The sequence below is a fragment of the Rhincodon typus genome, chromosome 29 (assembly GCF_021869965.1).
Source record: "Rhincodon typus isolate 14 chromosome 29, sRhiTyp1.1, whole genome shotgun sequence".
Taxonomy (NCBI): domain Eukaryota; kingdom Metazoa; phylum Chordata; class Chondrichthyes; order Orectolobiformes; family Rhincodontidae; genus Rhincodon; species Rhincodon typus.
Genome location: NC_063360.1, coordinates 35333065 through 35346868, shown reverse-complemented (window position 1 = coordinate 35346868; position 13804 = coordinate 35333065). Strand labels below are relative to the sequence as shown.

General features: G+C 45.1%; 1 protein-coding gene across 1 annotated transcript in view; it reads right to left on the bottom strand.

Moving 5' to 3' along the window:
• Positions 1-13804, bottom strand: part of ankle1 (ankyrin repeat and LEM domain containing 1) — a 25872-nt gene that overhangs the window by 4564 nt on the left and 7504 nt on the right. Inside the window, exons 3-6 of the mRNA XM_048613945.1 lie at positions 10845-10971; positions 4358-7681; positions 3247-3409; positions 629-788 (exon numbers count right to left, since the gene is read on the bottom strand). Coding sequence (XP_048469902.1) covers positions 629-788; positions 3247-3409; positions 4358-7681; positions 10845-10971 — 3774 coding nt within the window. The remainder of the gene's footprint in view (positions 1-628; positions 789-3246; positions 3410-4357; positions 7682-10844; positions 10972-13804) is intronic.

Here is a 13804-nt window from a genome sequence, read left to right as displayed (position 1 = left end):
CAAGGAGATACATAGATAGGTAAATAGATAGATAAAGATAGTGCAAGAGAAAGAGAAGGAAAACTGAGAGGTCTCCAAGAGAGCTTGACGATCAAACAGAGACATGGGAGAGTTGCAATAAAAGGCAACAGTCCCCTTTTCAATTAGAGAAGTTTGTCTGGCAACGTTTACTCCTCAACTGCCACTGCTCAAAAAGATTATCTGGTCATGGCCACATGGCTGTTTGTGGGATCTTGCTGTGTGGAAACTGGCTGCTGCATTTCCTGCTTTACACCAGTGACTACACTTCAGAGAGGAACTTCACATGGAGCAAAGCACTTCTGAAACGTGCCGAGGTCACGCCAGGTGCTATACAAATGCAAGACCTTTCTTCTTTTTCATATTTTCAGCCACCCATCAGGCCAGGTCTACAGTGTAATTTGTCCACAGCGGCCAGCATCAGGAGAGGCCGTGACAATTGGACAGACATCAGGGGCAAGTGTCCCCAGTCTCAACTTTGAGACGGTTAAACAGTCCCTGGGATTGAAGCTGGACTTGGCAAGTTCTCCCCTGACAAAGGAAAGATGCAATCATTTAGACTTCAAGAAGGTTACAAGGTTCAATCAAGCCAACTGAAAATCCTCCTTACCTGATCATTGTTGTTTTTAAAGTGTGTGAGTGCGTCATAGAGGTGACAGTATGGTCTGGAGCGTTTCCCTTTTCCCACATAGAAGATAGAGCTGACAAAGGTGCGGAAACATTCAGCAGAGCTCAGAGTGTGACACCGAACAGGCAAGTTCTTCGTGACCCTGGGAATTTGGAGGGGGGGGGGGCAAGGGAGGGAGAGATGGTAGCGGGGGAAGCAAGAGGAGAAAAGATTAAAAATAACAGGCAACTCAAAAAGTTCTTCAGAGTTTATATCTCTTCATTGTAGACAGATTAAAATTGCGAAATAAACCAATACTGGCCCAGATCTTTTGAAAGAAGAGAGTTATTGTAGGAGCTAAATCCCCAGGGAACTGCCCTGGAAATTGGAACATGCCATTACCCACCTTCTGGCAGTCATGATGTGGAGTGCCAGTTTTGGACCGGGATGGACAAGGTCAGAAATCACATGATACCAGGTTACAGTCCAACCTATTGCACTATAAACTGGTGTCGTGTGATTTCTGACCAACTTCTGGAACCTTCCGATAAGTCCTCAGTTCTGGGTTAGAGTCAGAGACTTTGGAGGGTTCTGACTTTGTTTAACAGTTACCCAGGAAAAATCAGAAGAGTTAAGCTGTGCTCCAACTCCCGCGTACTTAAGCGTCAGCCCTTACTTCCGCCACCCACAATGATCTTTCCTACCCAATCACACTCCCCTGCATGCCAAACGCACAACTTCCTCTGATCTCGCTCCCGCTGCCCAGCCAAAACGGTTTACCCCGTCTTCCCTGACTCCCTGCAACTCCTCAAGAGCCCAACTCTTCCGCTTGATCCTGAAGGCCACACCACATAGCCAGACCTACCTCGAGAAGACACAACACCTCCCTCATCCCCAAAACACCACCTTTGACTATCACCCTCTACCTCCCGTCACTAAGCCAATTTTCGATCCTGTTTTCCATATTGCCCTGGGTCCCATGGGCTCTTAGCTTCTTATCCAGCCTGCCATGCAAGACTTGTCCAAGGCCTTCCTGAAGTCCACGTAGATTACATCAACTGCTCTACTCTAAAAGTTGAAAGGAAATTAAGTACAGTATTCCAAACCATAACAGGTCAAGACAGTACAGTGAAAGAAACATTTCATTGGTGGAAAATTCAAGAACCAGAGGATGTTGGACTAACATAAATAGAAACTGGGACTGACGGGGAAATGGTTTACACATTGAGTGGGGTTAGAGATTGTAAGTCACCACTAGATAGTAAGAACTGCCGATGCTGGAGTCAGAGATAATACAGTGTGGAGCTGGAGGAACACACCCTGAAGAAGGGTCCCAACCCGAAACGTCAGCTTTCCTGCTCCTCTGATGCTGCCTGGTCTGCTGTGTTCCTCCAGCTCCACAATACACATTGAGTGGTTAGGATCTGGAATGCACTGCAGGGAATGTAGGAGAGGTGGATTAAATTTTGACTTTTAAAAAGGAATTGGATTATTATCTGAAGATGAAAAACGTACATATCCCGTAGAGAACAGACTGTGGAATAGGACTGGGCGAGTTGCTCTTGCAGAATGCTGGCACAGCACAATGGGCTAAATGCCTTCCTTCAGTGATTAAACTCAGTGGAGTGACTATCGCCCTGTCTGAGATCAGGAAACCCATCACAGATCAGACACTGGACTTGGGATTTTGGGAATCAGGGGTTTCAGTTCCTGGACCCAGAATGTAGCAGAGTAACCAGGAAACAGACCAAGAAAACTACAGCTCAAATATATTCAATCATGGCCAGGGGCTGGGTGATTCAGGGGGCTTTCAGGTGAACACAGTCTCGTAAATGAAACACACATCACAAGGAGTCACTTCTGAATGATCTTAAGTCTTCTTCATTCAGATACAAAACAGTTCCCAGGTTGGAACTGAAATTCTCAGACCATATAGAGGAAGCTTTACTCTGTATCTCACCCCATGTTGTCCCTATACTGGGAGAGTTGGATAGGGACAGCGTCAAGGCAGCTTTACAGTATAGAGGGAACATTTTCTTTGTATTTAACTTAGTGCTGTACCTGTCCTGGGAGTGTTTGATATTTGATGGAACAGTGGTGACAGGCTTTACTTTCAGTTCAAAAGAGAAGAGAAAGCTCAAGCTTTTCCTAACTACCATCAGTTCTGAGGAATGGTCACTCAACCTGGAACGTCAACTCTGATTTCTCTCCACAGACGCTGACAGACCTGCTGAGCTTTTCCAGCAATTTCTGTTTTTGTAAGCTCTGCTTTCAGTCAAAAAAAACCTAATCCTGTGCTGTCCCTGTCCTGGGAGTGTTTGATGGGGACAATATAGTGGGAGTTTTACTCTGTATCCAACCCTGTGCTGTCCCTGTCCTGGGAGTGTTTGATGGGGACAATGTAGTGGGAGTTTTAGTCTGTATCCAACCCTGTGCTGTCCCTGTCCTGGGAGTGTTTGACAGGGACAATGTAGAGAGAAATTTACTCTATCTAACCCCATGCTGACCCTTTCCAGGGGAGAGTTGATGCCAACAACAGGTCCCTAACGTGGGGCTACTCTATCCCTAAGCCTCAATATGGTTACACTTGATTTTAAGTTGAAGGCAAAGAAAGGTTGTACCTGGGATCAAGGAGCAAGTAATTGAAGCTGGATTTGAGGAGGCCCTCCCTCCATTTCCGGTTCTGGTCTGGCTGCTCAAATTGCTGCACTAAAGCTAGTTCATCCTGACTGCAATCTGGGAAGACAAATGTTTCCAAACTCCGACACAGCTCTGGACTGTAACCTGGATTAAAGAGAACAAAAACAGCTAGCAGAGAGAAGCTGGTTTGATGCTTGCCTGAAATGAAATCTCCTTCGCAGGTACAGAAATGGATTTAAAGTGATTGACAGAAGGATTAGGAAGGAGTACAGAGATTTTTTTTTCCCCACCCAGAGGTGTGGGGATCTGGAACTCACTTCCTGAAGGGATCTGTTAGGACTGTATGAACATATTTAGAAAAGCACTCCAAGTAAGTGCTGTAACAAACAACTTTAGTGACTAAGATCTGGATGACGAAATTATACTAGACTAGTTTCCAACAGGCACATGCACAATGGGTTGAATGGCCTCCTTCTGTACTGAAAATGTTTCTAGAAAAGCAATTTTCGCAGCAGAAAGATGTCTCATTGACAGAAGACCAGCTCTGTCTTAGCAACCTGTTGAATTAGTTAGACACCAAAAAGGAATAACTTTACAGTCAATTCAATAAAATTCACCTTTGGAAGTGGTTTCGCTGTTGTCCTGTTGGAAATAGCAGCCAATTTGTGCTCTGCACCAATAAAAAGTGACATGGGTTGAGGGATAAATGATGGCCAGGTCACTGGTGAGAATGCCTCTGCTGTGCCTGTGGGATCTTTCTTTACAATCACGAGAGAGAACTGATAGGCGGAAGTTTAATGTTTTATCTGAAAGTGCAGCCACTCCCTCAGGACTCTCTCTAGGAGAGTCTGCTGGGATTTGGTGCTCACATCTCAGGAGCAGGACATAGGTCCCTCTGACTCTGGGATTGAGAGTGCAATCTATGACAGCACATATCTATGCAATTGTGTACTGTGGGCTTGCTATGTTTCTGTTGGGCAATTTGGATAGATTCTGGATACAAAGCTTATACTACTACCATGATCCTGAGTCACGACAATGATCAGGACCAGTATTTCCAACTAACATGGAAGGTTCGAGCATCAAACTTACTTGTAGGTTGTTGTGGCTTCTTGGAGATGGGGTCCTTTCTGATCTTGTTCAGAGAATGCAGATAAACCTTCCTGGTGAAGTCTGTCACTGGTCCAGGGTCTTCTCCATAGTCTTTAAGCTGCCTTCGTATCTGACTGTTGGATAGGAGTTGGAGGCGGGGAGACAGTTTTGGCAGCTCATTTTCTTTCTCCTCAGGATGCAGCATATCACCGTTCTTGTAGGCCCTCCAGTCATAGATGACAGTCTCCTCAGAGCCTGAAGTGCTCAAGTTCTCAACGCTCACATCCGTACAAGGGTAACGGCGCTCTATGAAAGTGTGGCCCTCCTCGGTGTCAGTGTACAGATACTCCACCATCTCACTCTCACCGCCATTAACCGGGCGGCCACCAGGTGAAAGTCGCAGCTCCAGGTCGCCCAAGAGGCTTTGCCATTCCCCATCGTGGTTGGGTATTTTTGAAAGCCGCCCTGCGCCAGGCCACTTGGAGAAGCTACACCTTTGGCCCCGAGTTCCCTGTGGCAAACCGGTGTCCTCCAGCCTCGTGCTTTCACACATATTGCTGTCTAGAGGACGGTCGCTGCTTTCAGTCTCGGGGTCACCAGCTAACGGCACTGGACTTGGACACGGAGAAGGAGATTGTGGGAGAGCACAGGACAACTCTGCAGCACCATTCACTCCATGCCCCTCCTTCAATATGCTCAGCTCACTTGGCAAGTCATTATCTTCCGAAGAGTAATTGGCTCTTACGTTGGGCTGGGCAACCTCTTGTTGCCTCATAGGTGGGCAAAAGCAATCATCTTGGCTGATGCCTCCCTGCTCAAGGTTTATGGGACATGGTGCTGTTTGGCTTCCGTTACTAGTATTCATTTGACTGTTTATGTGGATACACTGTTTGTTGCTGTTTGCATCATCCATTGGGGATGGAGATCGGACTGTTCGTTTCTCACAATTAGGATTTGGGAATGGCACAGTGTCAAAGTCTGCATCTCCCTGCTCGGAGCACCAAGGGGCCAATGGCTGAACAGTCTCCTTCTCGTTATTATTCCATCGAATGAAGGGGACCGTGTCGAAATCTGCTGTTTCATCATCTCGACTGTGAGCAAAGGAACAAGTTTCATCTTCATCCTCTACGCCCTGAGAAACTGCACAGCCATGGCTGAAAGCGCCAAACGGACTTCTTGCATCTACCATTTGCTGTTTGCGGACTCGGCGAACTCTTGTTGGTGTGACAATGGTTTGCTCAAAAAGTGAGGAATTGTAGCTCCTGGATGTGGAGTTGGCTAATCGACTCTTGGTGCGTGGGGTAACAAAAGGTGACAATCCGTCGCCACTGAGTTGCACAGACAGCCCCGTCTCATTTCCCAACTTGATGTCCTTCAATAATTTTTCCAACCCTGCGCCACCATCTTCTTTCTTACCCCCAGCTGATGAACATTCCTCAGTTAGACTCATTTTGGTTTTGTTTCTTATGTTACTGTCAGTGGAAGCAGAACCCCTACGTGATATTTTGAGGTCGGGTTTATCCGTTGGGACAATGGAAGATGAGGATTGCTTGGCAGATGGTCTCAATAAACCCGGAAAATCCTCATCCTCTATATGGTCTGTGGGAGCCCCTGCCATAAACTGCTCTATCTGCTTCCTCTTGTGATTGTGGATGTTTGCATTCATGGCAGATAACACATCCAGGCTTAACCTATTCTCATTATTGAGATTCACCGACTGTTTCAGGCTACTTTTGGCTACAGTTGTCTGTTCCTCATTATCGCAGCTGTTTATATACACAGGCTCTGCCTGTGAACTCTGCAGGATGTCACTACTGTCTGTGCTGGTGTGGGTGTACAGACGACCTTTATCGCAGTCACTACACTGCCTTCCATCACTTGGAGAGTGATACTGGGGTCCCTCACTGTCCATTCGCAAAGGACTGCCCCTACACATTCTCCTGTTGATGAACTGGGAGTCTTTAAAAGGAATGGTCTGCAAATCTCTGGAGTGTACCATGTGGATGCCAACTCCTGCAACCTCACCAGTACACCCTGAAACAGGTTCAGGTTCTTCCTGCTTCTGAGTTTCCCAGACTAAACAAGGTCCTGTGTCTGCCTGAACTTGCTCTGTTCGACGTGTCCGCTCAAAGCTTCCAGCTACATTAGAGAAACACTCAGACCCACTTTCACAGCTACAATAGAGGCTGCTGTTCGAGCCAGAAATGGAGGTTGAAGCTTTCGGATCACCTCCTTTATGTTGGGCACTGTCAGCGCTGGGAGGAGACCCATCATCGACTGCCTCCATGGTACGAGTTAAGGTATCCTCCAAGAGAAACGCAGTGGTTTTATCCAGTTCGTGTTGAGCGGTCGAATGTGTGTGTTCAAAGAGGTAGATGTGATCTGGCGAGGTTATGTCAATGCCTTTTCGTTTAGATGGTCTTATTAAAAGCTCAGAATCACAAAATTCTGCCTGTTTGGCAAGATTGAGCTTAGTGCTCGAGAGAGATTCGCTGGACCCAGGTCTTTCCTCCAAAGTGCAAGTACAATCCAATTCAGAGAGCCATTCCGCGATAATGGAAACATCACCATCTTTAAAGACTTCCTTCTCTTCATACAGACCATGCTGGGCACAGAGAGGTTCAATGAGGAAGTGTTTGTTTTGTGGGAGATGATTGGTCGAGCTATTCAGTCTGTAGTTCCCAGCTGGACACTGTTGAGAGGTTGACGGAGGCAAAAAGCTCTCATCATCAATGGAGACGTTCAGCCTGTGGCCTAGAGCGTGAGGAGGCTGGGGAGCAGACATAAGAGAAAAGCTCTCATCATCCTGAAGGGTTAGCTCTTGGCCAACTGATGTACGGTACTCAGTGCAGTCAGTCGCAGAACTCAATTCATTTGAGCTCAGCTTTACAAACTTTCCATAGGTCTCCACATGGGTGCTTGACAACATACAGTCGTCAAGGGTTGCTTCCATAGTTTCACCAACGGTGTGATATTTACTCTTGTCCTCAGCTATACTCATATGATGCCCTAGTCCCTGTGGCTCCATTGTTCCTGATAGAGACTGGGGCCTCAGTGACTCAGACCAGATCGATGTGTCATCTCCTAAAGGACCACACCTTGGATTTATTTCCATCGAGTGGCTGTGCAGTCTTTCACTGATTGCACTTGGGCCACTGGCATTGAGGCCCGACTGTCTGAGAGTTGAGGGTTGCTGGGTTCTGTGGACTGGATGTAATTTATTACTTCTTCCAGGTCGTGGGCCAGTCTTGTGCCTCTCTGTGATGCCAAACTCAACTGGATCAGGGAAGAAATGGAATCCAGTGCTGACTCTTCGATAGGACACTGCAAGAATCCAAAAAGCAGAACCAAGCAATTAGTAACACTCACAATAAATCTGATCCACACAAACCTAGGCTTTTTTCTTGTTTCACATCGGTACTGATAGAATCATGAGGAATAGGCTATTCAGCTCCTTGGATCTGCTCTACCATCCAATAATAAGATCTTAACTGATCTGACTGTGGCCTCGCCTCCACCCAGCCCCCTCCCACCCGTCCATGCTGTCACTACCTCCCCACAGCCCTGAACTCCCTTCTAGATCAAAACCCAGTCTAATATAGACATGAATATATTAATTGAGCCAGCCTCCATTGCTCATGAGGGCAGAGAAATCTAAAGATCATCCACCCTCAGAGAAAGAAATCCTCCTCATCACCATCTGGAATGGGACAAACCTTTATTTTTAAATTGAGATAGACCGATTTCTAATCAGTGCGGCAATGAATGATTAAGAAGGGTAGGAAAGTGCAGATTAGGATTATCTAATCAACCAAAGCCTCATTGAATGGCAGAGCAGACTCGCTGGGCTGAAAGGCCTACTTCTGCTCTTATGTCTTATGCCCCAAACTGTCCTGGCTTCTAAATCTCCCCACAAGGGTAACCACCCTCTCAGCATCTAACTAAACTGCAGTGCTACATCAATCTCTTCACCTGTTCCTCCTCAAGAGGAAGTGTTGGGCGAAGAGAGAATTGAGCGGAGCTTGGATGAGATCCGTTTTCATCGTTCAGCTGGCACTCCGAGTTTCAAACTCTTGATTCAACACATTTCCCCTTTGCCAGGAATTAACTGGAGTTCTAAATTCTCCTTACGTTGCTCATTTGCAAACGAGATGATCTGCTGTTCCACCTTAGCAGCCTAGCTCCCTGCGCCCAAACCCCACAACACCTGGAAATCTTTCGAGAATGGCAAACTATCATGGCCAGGTTGTCACATGACAAGTTCAAGTCAGCTGGCCAAGTTCCTCATTGCCTGCTCAACATAACATGGGGCTTGGTGTTGCCCTTTCTTTGATAATCACTCCTGTGGAATTGTCTTGGTTTACTATGTTAAGTTTGCTACATAAATGCAAGTTGTTATTGTTAACTCCATTCCCCTGCTTGTGACAAATGTCTGTGTGGCCTCAAACTAAAGTGGCTAAAAAGGTGGGTTGTAAAACTCAGCCCAGGAGCTCCTCAAGGATTCAGGAGGAAGAGAGAATTTGAGACAATATCGAGTGTTATTAAAGGGGATGGCAAATGATAGCAGCAGCAACGAAGAATTTTTTTTATTGGAAATAAAACGAATGGGGAAATGTTTGAACCTATAACGCTAAATGCAAATGATAAAATTAATTCAGTTCAGATGGAAAGAAAGGAAACAATGACAGTTTGACACTGCGATTATGACAGACCACAAAGAGTTCTCGTGGAATGTAGGCCCTTCCAAAATGAAAAAAGATTCTTTCATCCAACTGAAATTTTAGATGAATGGAACCGGAGTCTGTCTGTTGGTTAGCTGTCCAAAGAAAAATGGATTTGGATGATTTTCAGCCCAATTCCGGAATGCTGATTGAATAAAGACACACAAACTGCCTCCCAGGGACAATGAGATGGGGAACCAGATGACACCAGTCTAAGGCTTTTGGGGAAAGAGCCAGCGGGAACATAAGAAAACTGTTTCTAAACACACAGTGAGTTACAATGATCTGGAAGACATTGCCTGAAAGGGTCGCCAGAGGCAGAACTGTTTTTCTTCGAAGGGGAGTTGGATAAAAGTGTAGTGATCTGAACAAGGGGCAAGTGGATCTCATTGCTATGAAATCCCAAATTGGGGCTGTTAACCTGGGATAATCAAGGAGCGCTGGCTGACAGATATAAACAGGGGATTTAGAATCGCCCCAGTTCAGGGGACTGGCTCTGAGCTGGCTGGTCAGAGCCCACGTACCGTACACACGTAAATAAAGGGTGACTTGATGACTGGATATTGGCCTCTATGCAGTTATTGTAAAGAGCTTACAGTGCTGTTGCGAGACAGCAGTGGAGTGGGATTAATTGGTTTGCTCTATCAAAGAGTTAACACACAGATATTAATGTTGGAATGGACACTTTCTGTGCCACAACAGCCCATAATCCATCTTCAACTTGGCAATCTAATGTGAATAGCAGAGGTGTGAGGAAGGGGTAACTTGATAGTATGGGACAGAGCTAGATTGCAATGGTATAATTGGTGCAATGGCCATGCATGGATTCTTTTCCACAATTAAATCCTTCCTTCCCCTCTCTATTAAATTGAGGGGTATACCATATCATTGAACAATACAAAATTCAGAAGTGAGCTGAACAAGGTAGATGCGGAAGTATTTTTTTCCCCTTCACTGGGGAGCTTAGAACCAGGATCAAAATAAGGGATAGGCCATTTTGGACAGAGGCATTTCCTCATTCAGTGGCTGGTGAATCTTTGGAACTCTCAGTGGAAGCTTAGTCTTGGACAACGTTCAGAGATGTTTCCAGATGCTAATGACCTCAAAGGATATGGGGTTAACACAGGAAAGTGGTTTTGAGAGAACTTATCAGTCACAATGTGGAATGGCAGAACAGGCTTGAGGGGCTGAATGGCCAATTTCTTTCCATGCTTATTTAGGACAGACTGAACAGGATGGGGCTCTAGTTTGGAAAAAGCAGACAGACAACCTGATAGCAGCTTTTAAGATCATGGATGGGTTTGATAGGGTATAAAACGAGAAGAAAAGAGATCCAAACTAGGTGACAAAAGTACAATAAATTTAATAGAGAATTTAGGAGAACGTTGAGAGATGAGGACATGGAACTGATGACCTCAGGGATTGGTAGAGATGAATACCAGAAACGAAGGTAGATAAGATAACTTGCAGCAAGAAATAGAGGGATATGTTGATGGGGTTAGATAATGTAAGAGAGAAGGAGGTACACATGGTGGATCAACGCCGACATAGACCAGCTGGGCCAAATGGCCTATTTCTGTGTTGTAGACTCTTTGTGGGACCATTGTTACTTAGGAAACTAATCATGGCCTGAGCAGAGTCTGTTAATGACAGGGCAGAATGGGGATTGCACCTCCAGACTCTCTCTCACTCCAAATTATACACATAACTGCTAACCATTTGGTAAAGGGTTTGAAAACAATGGGGAGACAGAATTGGATTTTCACCATATTGGTACATGGGAGGCTCCTCCTCTGTATTCTCCAGCAGACTGTCATGGTAATACTCCTGCAGAATCTGACGACACTTCACATTTCCTTGCTCGGCAGCTAAATCCTGGGCCCTCAGTCCATCCTAGATGTTAAAATAAAACAGAGATTGATGTCAAGCGTTGCGTATCCTGTTGTCGGGCATGCAAAGAGAGTTCAAAGAAACACTTCAATCTGTGCTTTGCAAAAAAGTTTCAGCAACCTACAGTTTCTGATGGGTTTCCTGGAGGGAGGCTTTCCAGATTTCTCCTCCCTTCCTGCGAAAAACAGCTTCTTATTTTCAACTGAACTTATCTAACTCTAATTTTAAGATCATGACGATTTGTTTTGGATTCCATCATCGGTAGAACTAGCTTCTGTGCTCATCATCATTAACTAGAGGGTTTAAGGTGAGAGGGGAAAGATTTAAAAGGGGCCTATGGGGCAACTTTTTCCACGCAGAGGGTGATGCGTGTATGGAACGAACTGCCAGAGGAAGTGATGGATGCAGATACAATGACAACATTTAAAAGGCATCTGAATGGGTACATGAATAGGAAGGGTTTAGAGGGATATGGGCCAATTGCTGGCAAATGGATTAGCTTGATTTAGGATATCTGGTTGGCATGGACGAGTTGGACCGAAGGGTCTGTTTCTGTGCTGTACACTTCTATAACTATTTATCATTTAAACTTCTTAATTAGATGACCTAAACAAATTTCAAAGATCGAGTTATTTATTCCTTTGTTACCTGTGGAACCTCGCTGTGTGTACATTGTTTGCAAAACTTCCTAGAATAGAGAATTCCGGGCTTTATAAATAGAGGTAGAGTTCAAAAGCAAAGAGCATTATGGGTGAAACTTTGCAAAACACCAGTTCAGCTTCAACTGGAATATTGTGCCCAATCCTTGACTGCACTTTCAGAAGAACGTGAAGGCTTCAGGGAGGGTACAGAAGAGATTCAAGGTCAAGACATTTCAGTGAAAAGCATTTGAGTGTAGGCCATAAGTTACAGGAACAGAGGCAGGCCATTCGGCCCATCGAGTCTACTCCACCATTCAATGAGATCATCACTGATCTGATAATAGTCAACTCCACTTTCCTGTCTTATCCCTATAACCCTTGATTCTCTTACTGAGTGAAAAAACCTGTTTACCTCAGCCTTGAACATGCTTCAAGACCCTACCTCAACAGCACTCTGCAGTAAAGAATACCACAGGTTCATAAGCCTCGGAGAAGAAATTCCTCCTCACCTCCATTTTTAATATGTGCCCACATATTATGACAATATACTCAAAAGGGGAAACAACCTATCCGCATCTATCCTGCCAAGCTGTCTAAGAATCTTTTATACTTCATGATGAGATTTGATAGAGACATTGAAAATCCCAAGAGGTGAAGAAAAATACATAGGATGAAACTTTTCTCATTGGTGGTTGGTTGAGAATCCCAGGACACAAAGTCAAGGTGAATTGTGAAAGAACCAAAAGCAACAAGAGGAAAATTGTGTTTATGAAGCGAGTAGTTTGGATCTGGAATACACTGCCTTAAAGCGAGATTCAGTCATGGGTTTCAGTTGGGTATTATTTGCACAGACAAAATTTGCAGGAATAGATTTGCAGGAATGGGGTGGCACGGTGGTTCTGTGGTCAGCACTGCTACGTCACAGAGCCAGAGACCCGAGTTTGATTCCAGTCTTGGTTGACTGTCTACGTGGAGTTTGTACATTCACCCCATGCCTGCATGTTTCCTCCGGGTGCTCTGGTTTCCTCCCATGGTCCAAAGATGTGCAGGTTAGGTAGATTAGCCAAGTTAAATTGTCCCAGGGATGTGCAGGATAGTTGGATTAGCCATGGCATATGCAGGGTTACAGGGATAGGATAAGGGTCTGGGTGTGATGCTGTTCGGAGGGTCAGAGTGAATTCAATGGGCCGAATGGCCTGCTTCCACACTGTAGGCATTCTATGAGTTGGGAGTGGAATGAACCAGATGGAGCTCTCAAATAAAATTACGTGGATAGAGTGCACCGAATGCTGTCATTCTGTGTCGTAATCACGCTGAAATTCTATGAAAACAATTTGGCACATCAAAAATAATTGACTGGGAAATGACTGGCCTTTCCCGACCTCCCACAGCCACGTAAAGTGCTAGAGAATTACAGAATCAAATTGTGCAGGAGGTTCCAGGTTGGATATACGAACGAGCTATTAAACTGACCCGATGCCAACTGCTTTTCCACATAGCCCTGCATACCTTCCCCAACAAGTATTTACCTCATTCCCTTCTGAACATAATTGGAAGTAAATTCAGCCATTAATGATCTAGACATGAATACAGAATGTATGGTCACTAAGTCGACAGATGACACAAAACTTGGTGGTGCTGTAAATAATGTGGATCTTAAACGAAAGGACGATTGAGAGGGACTAGTCAGTGACAAATGGAATTCAAAGTGGAAAAGTGACAGGTGGTTCCATTTGGGAAGGGAGTGCACGATGAATGGTAGGACCAGAGGAAGACCAGGGGGTCCTTGGCATGCATTTCCACACACCCTTGAAGGCAGGAGGGCACATTGATAAAGGTGATTATGAAGGAGCAGGAAATTTAGAGGAAAATCTTTATCAGCCAGAGAGTGGTGGATATCTGGAACTCACTGCCTGGTAAAGGCAGGAACCCTTAAGATATTTTAGGAGTATTTAGATGAGGACCCATGAAATACAAGCAGCAGACAAGGCAATGGGCCAAGTGCAGAAAAATGGGAGCAGGATAGAAAGGTGTTTGATCATGGACAGTATGGCTAGACGGCCTTTTTATGTGCTATTATCAACTCTGTCTCTGTGACTCTTTCAAGCAGCACATTCAAATCATAACAATTTATTGAATTAAAGAATTTCAGTTCCATTTCAGAGATAGTAGGAACTGCAGATGCTGGAGAATCT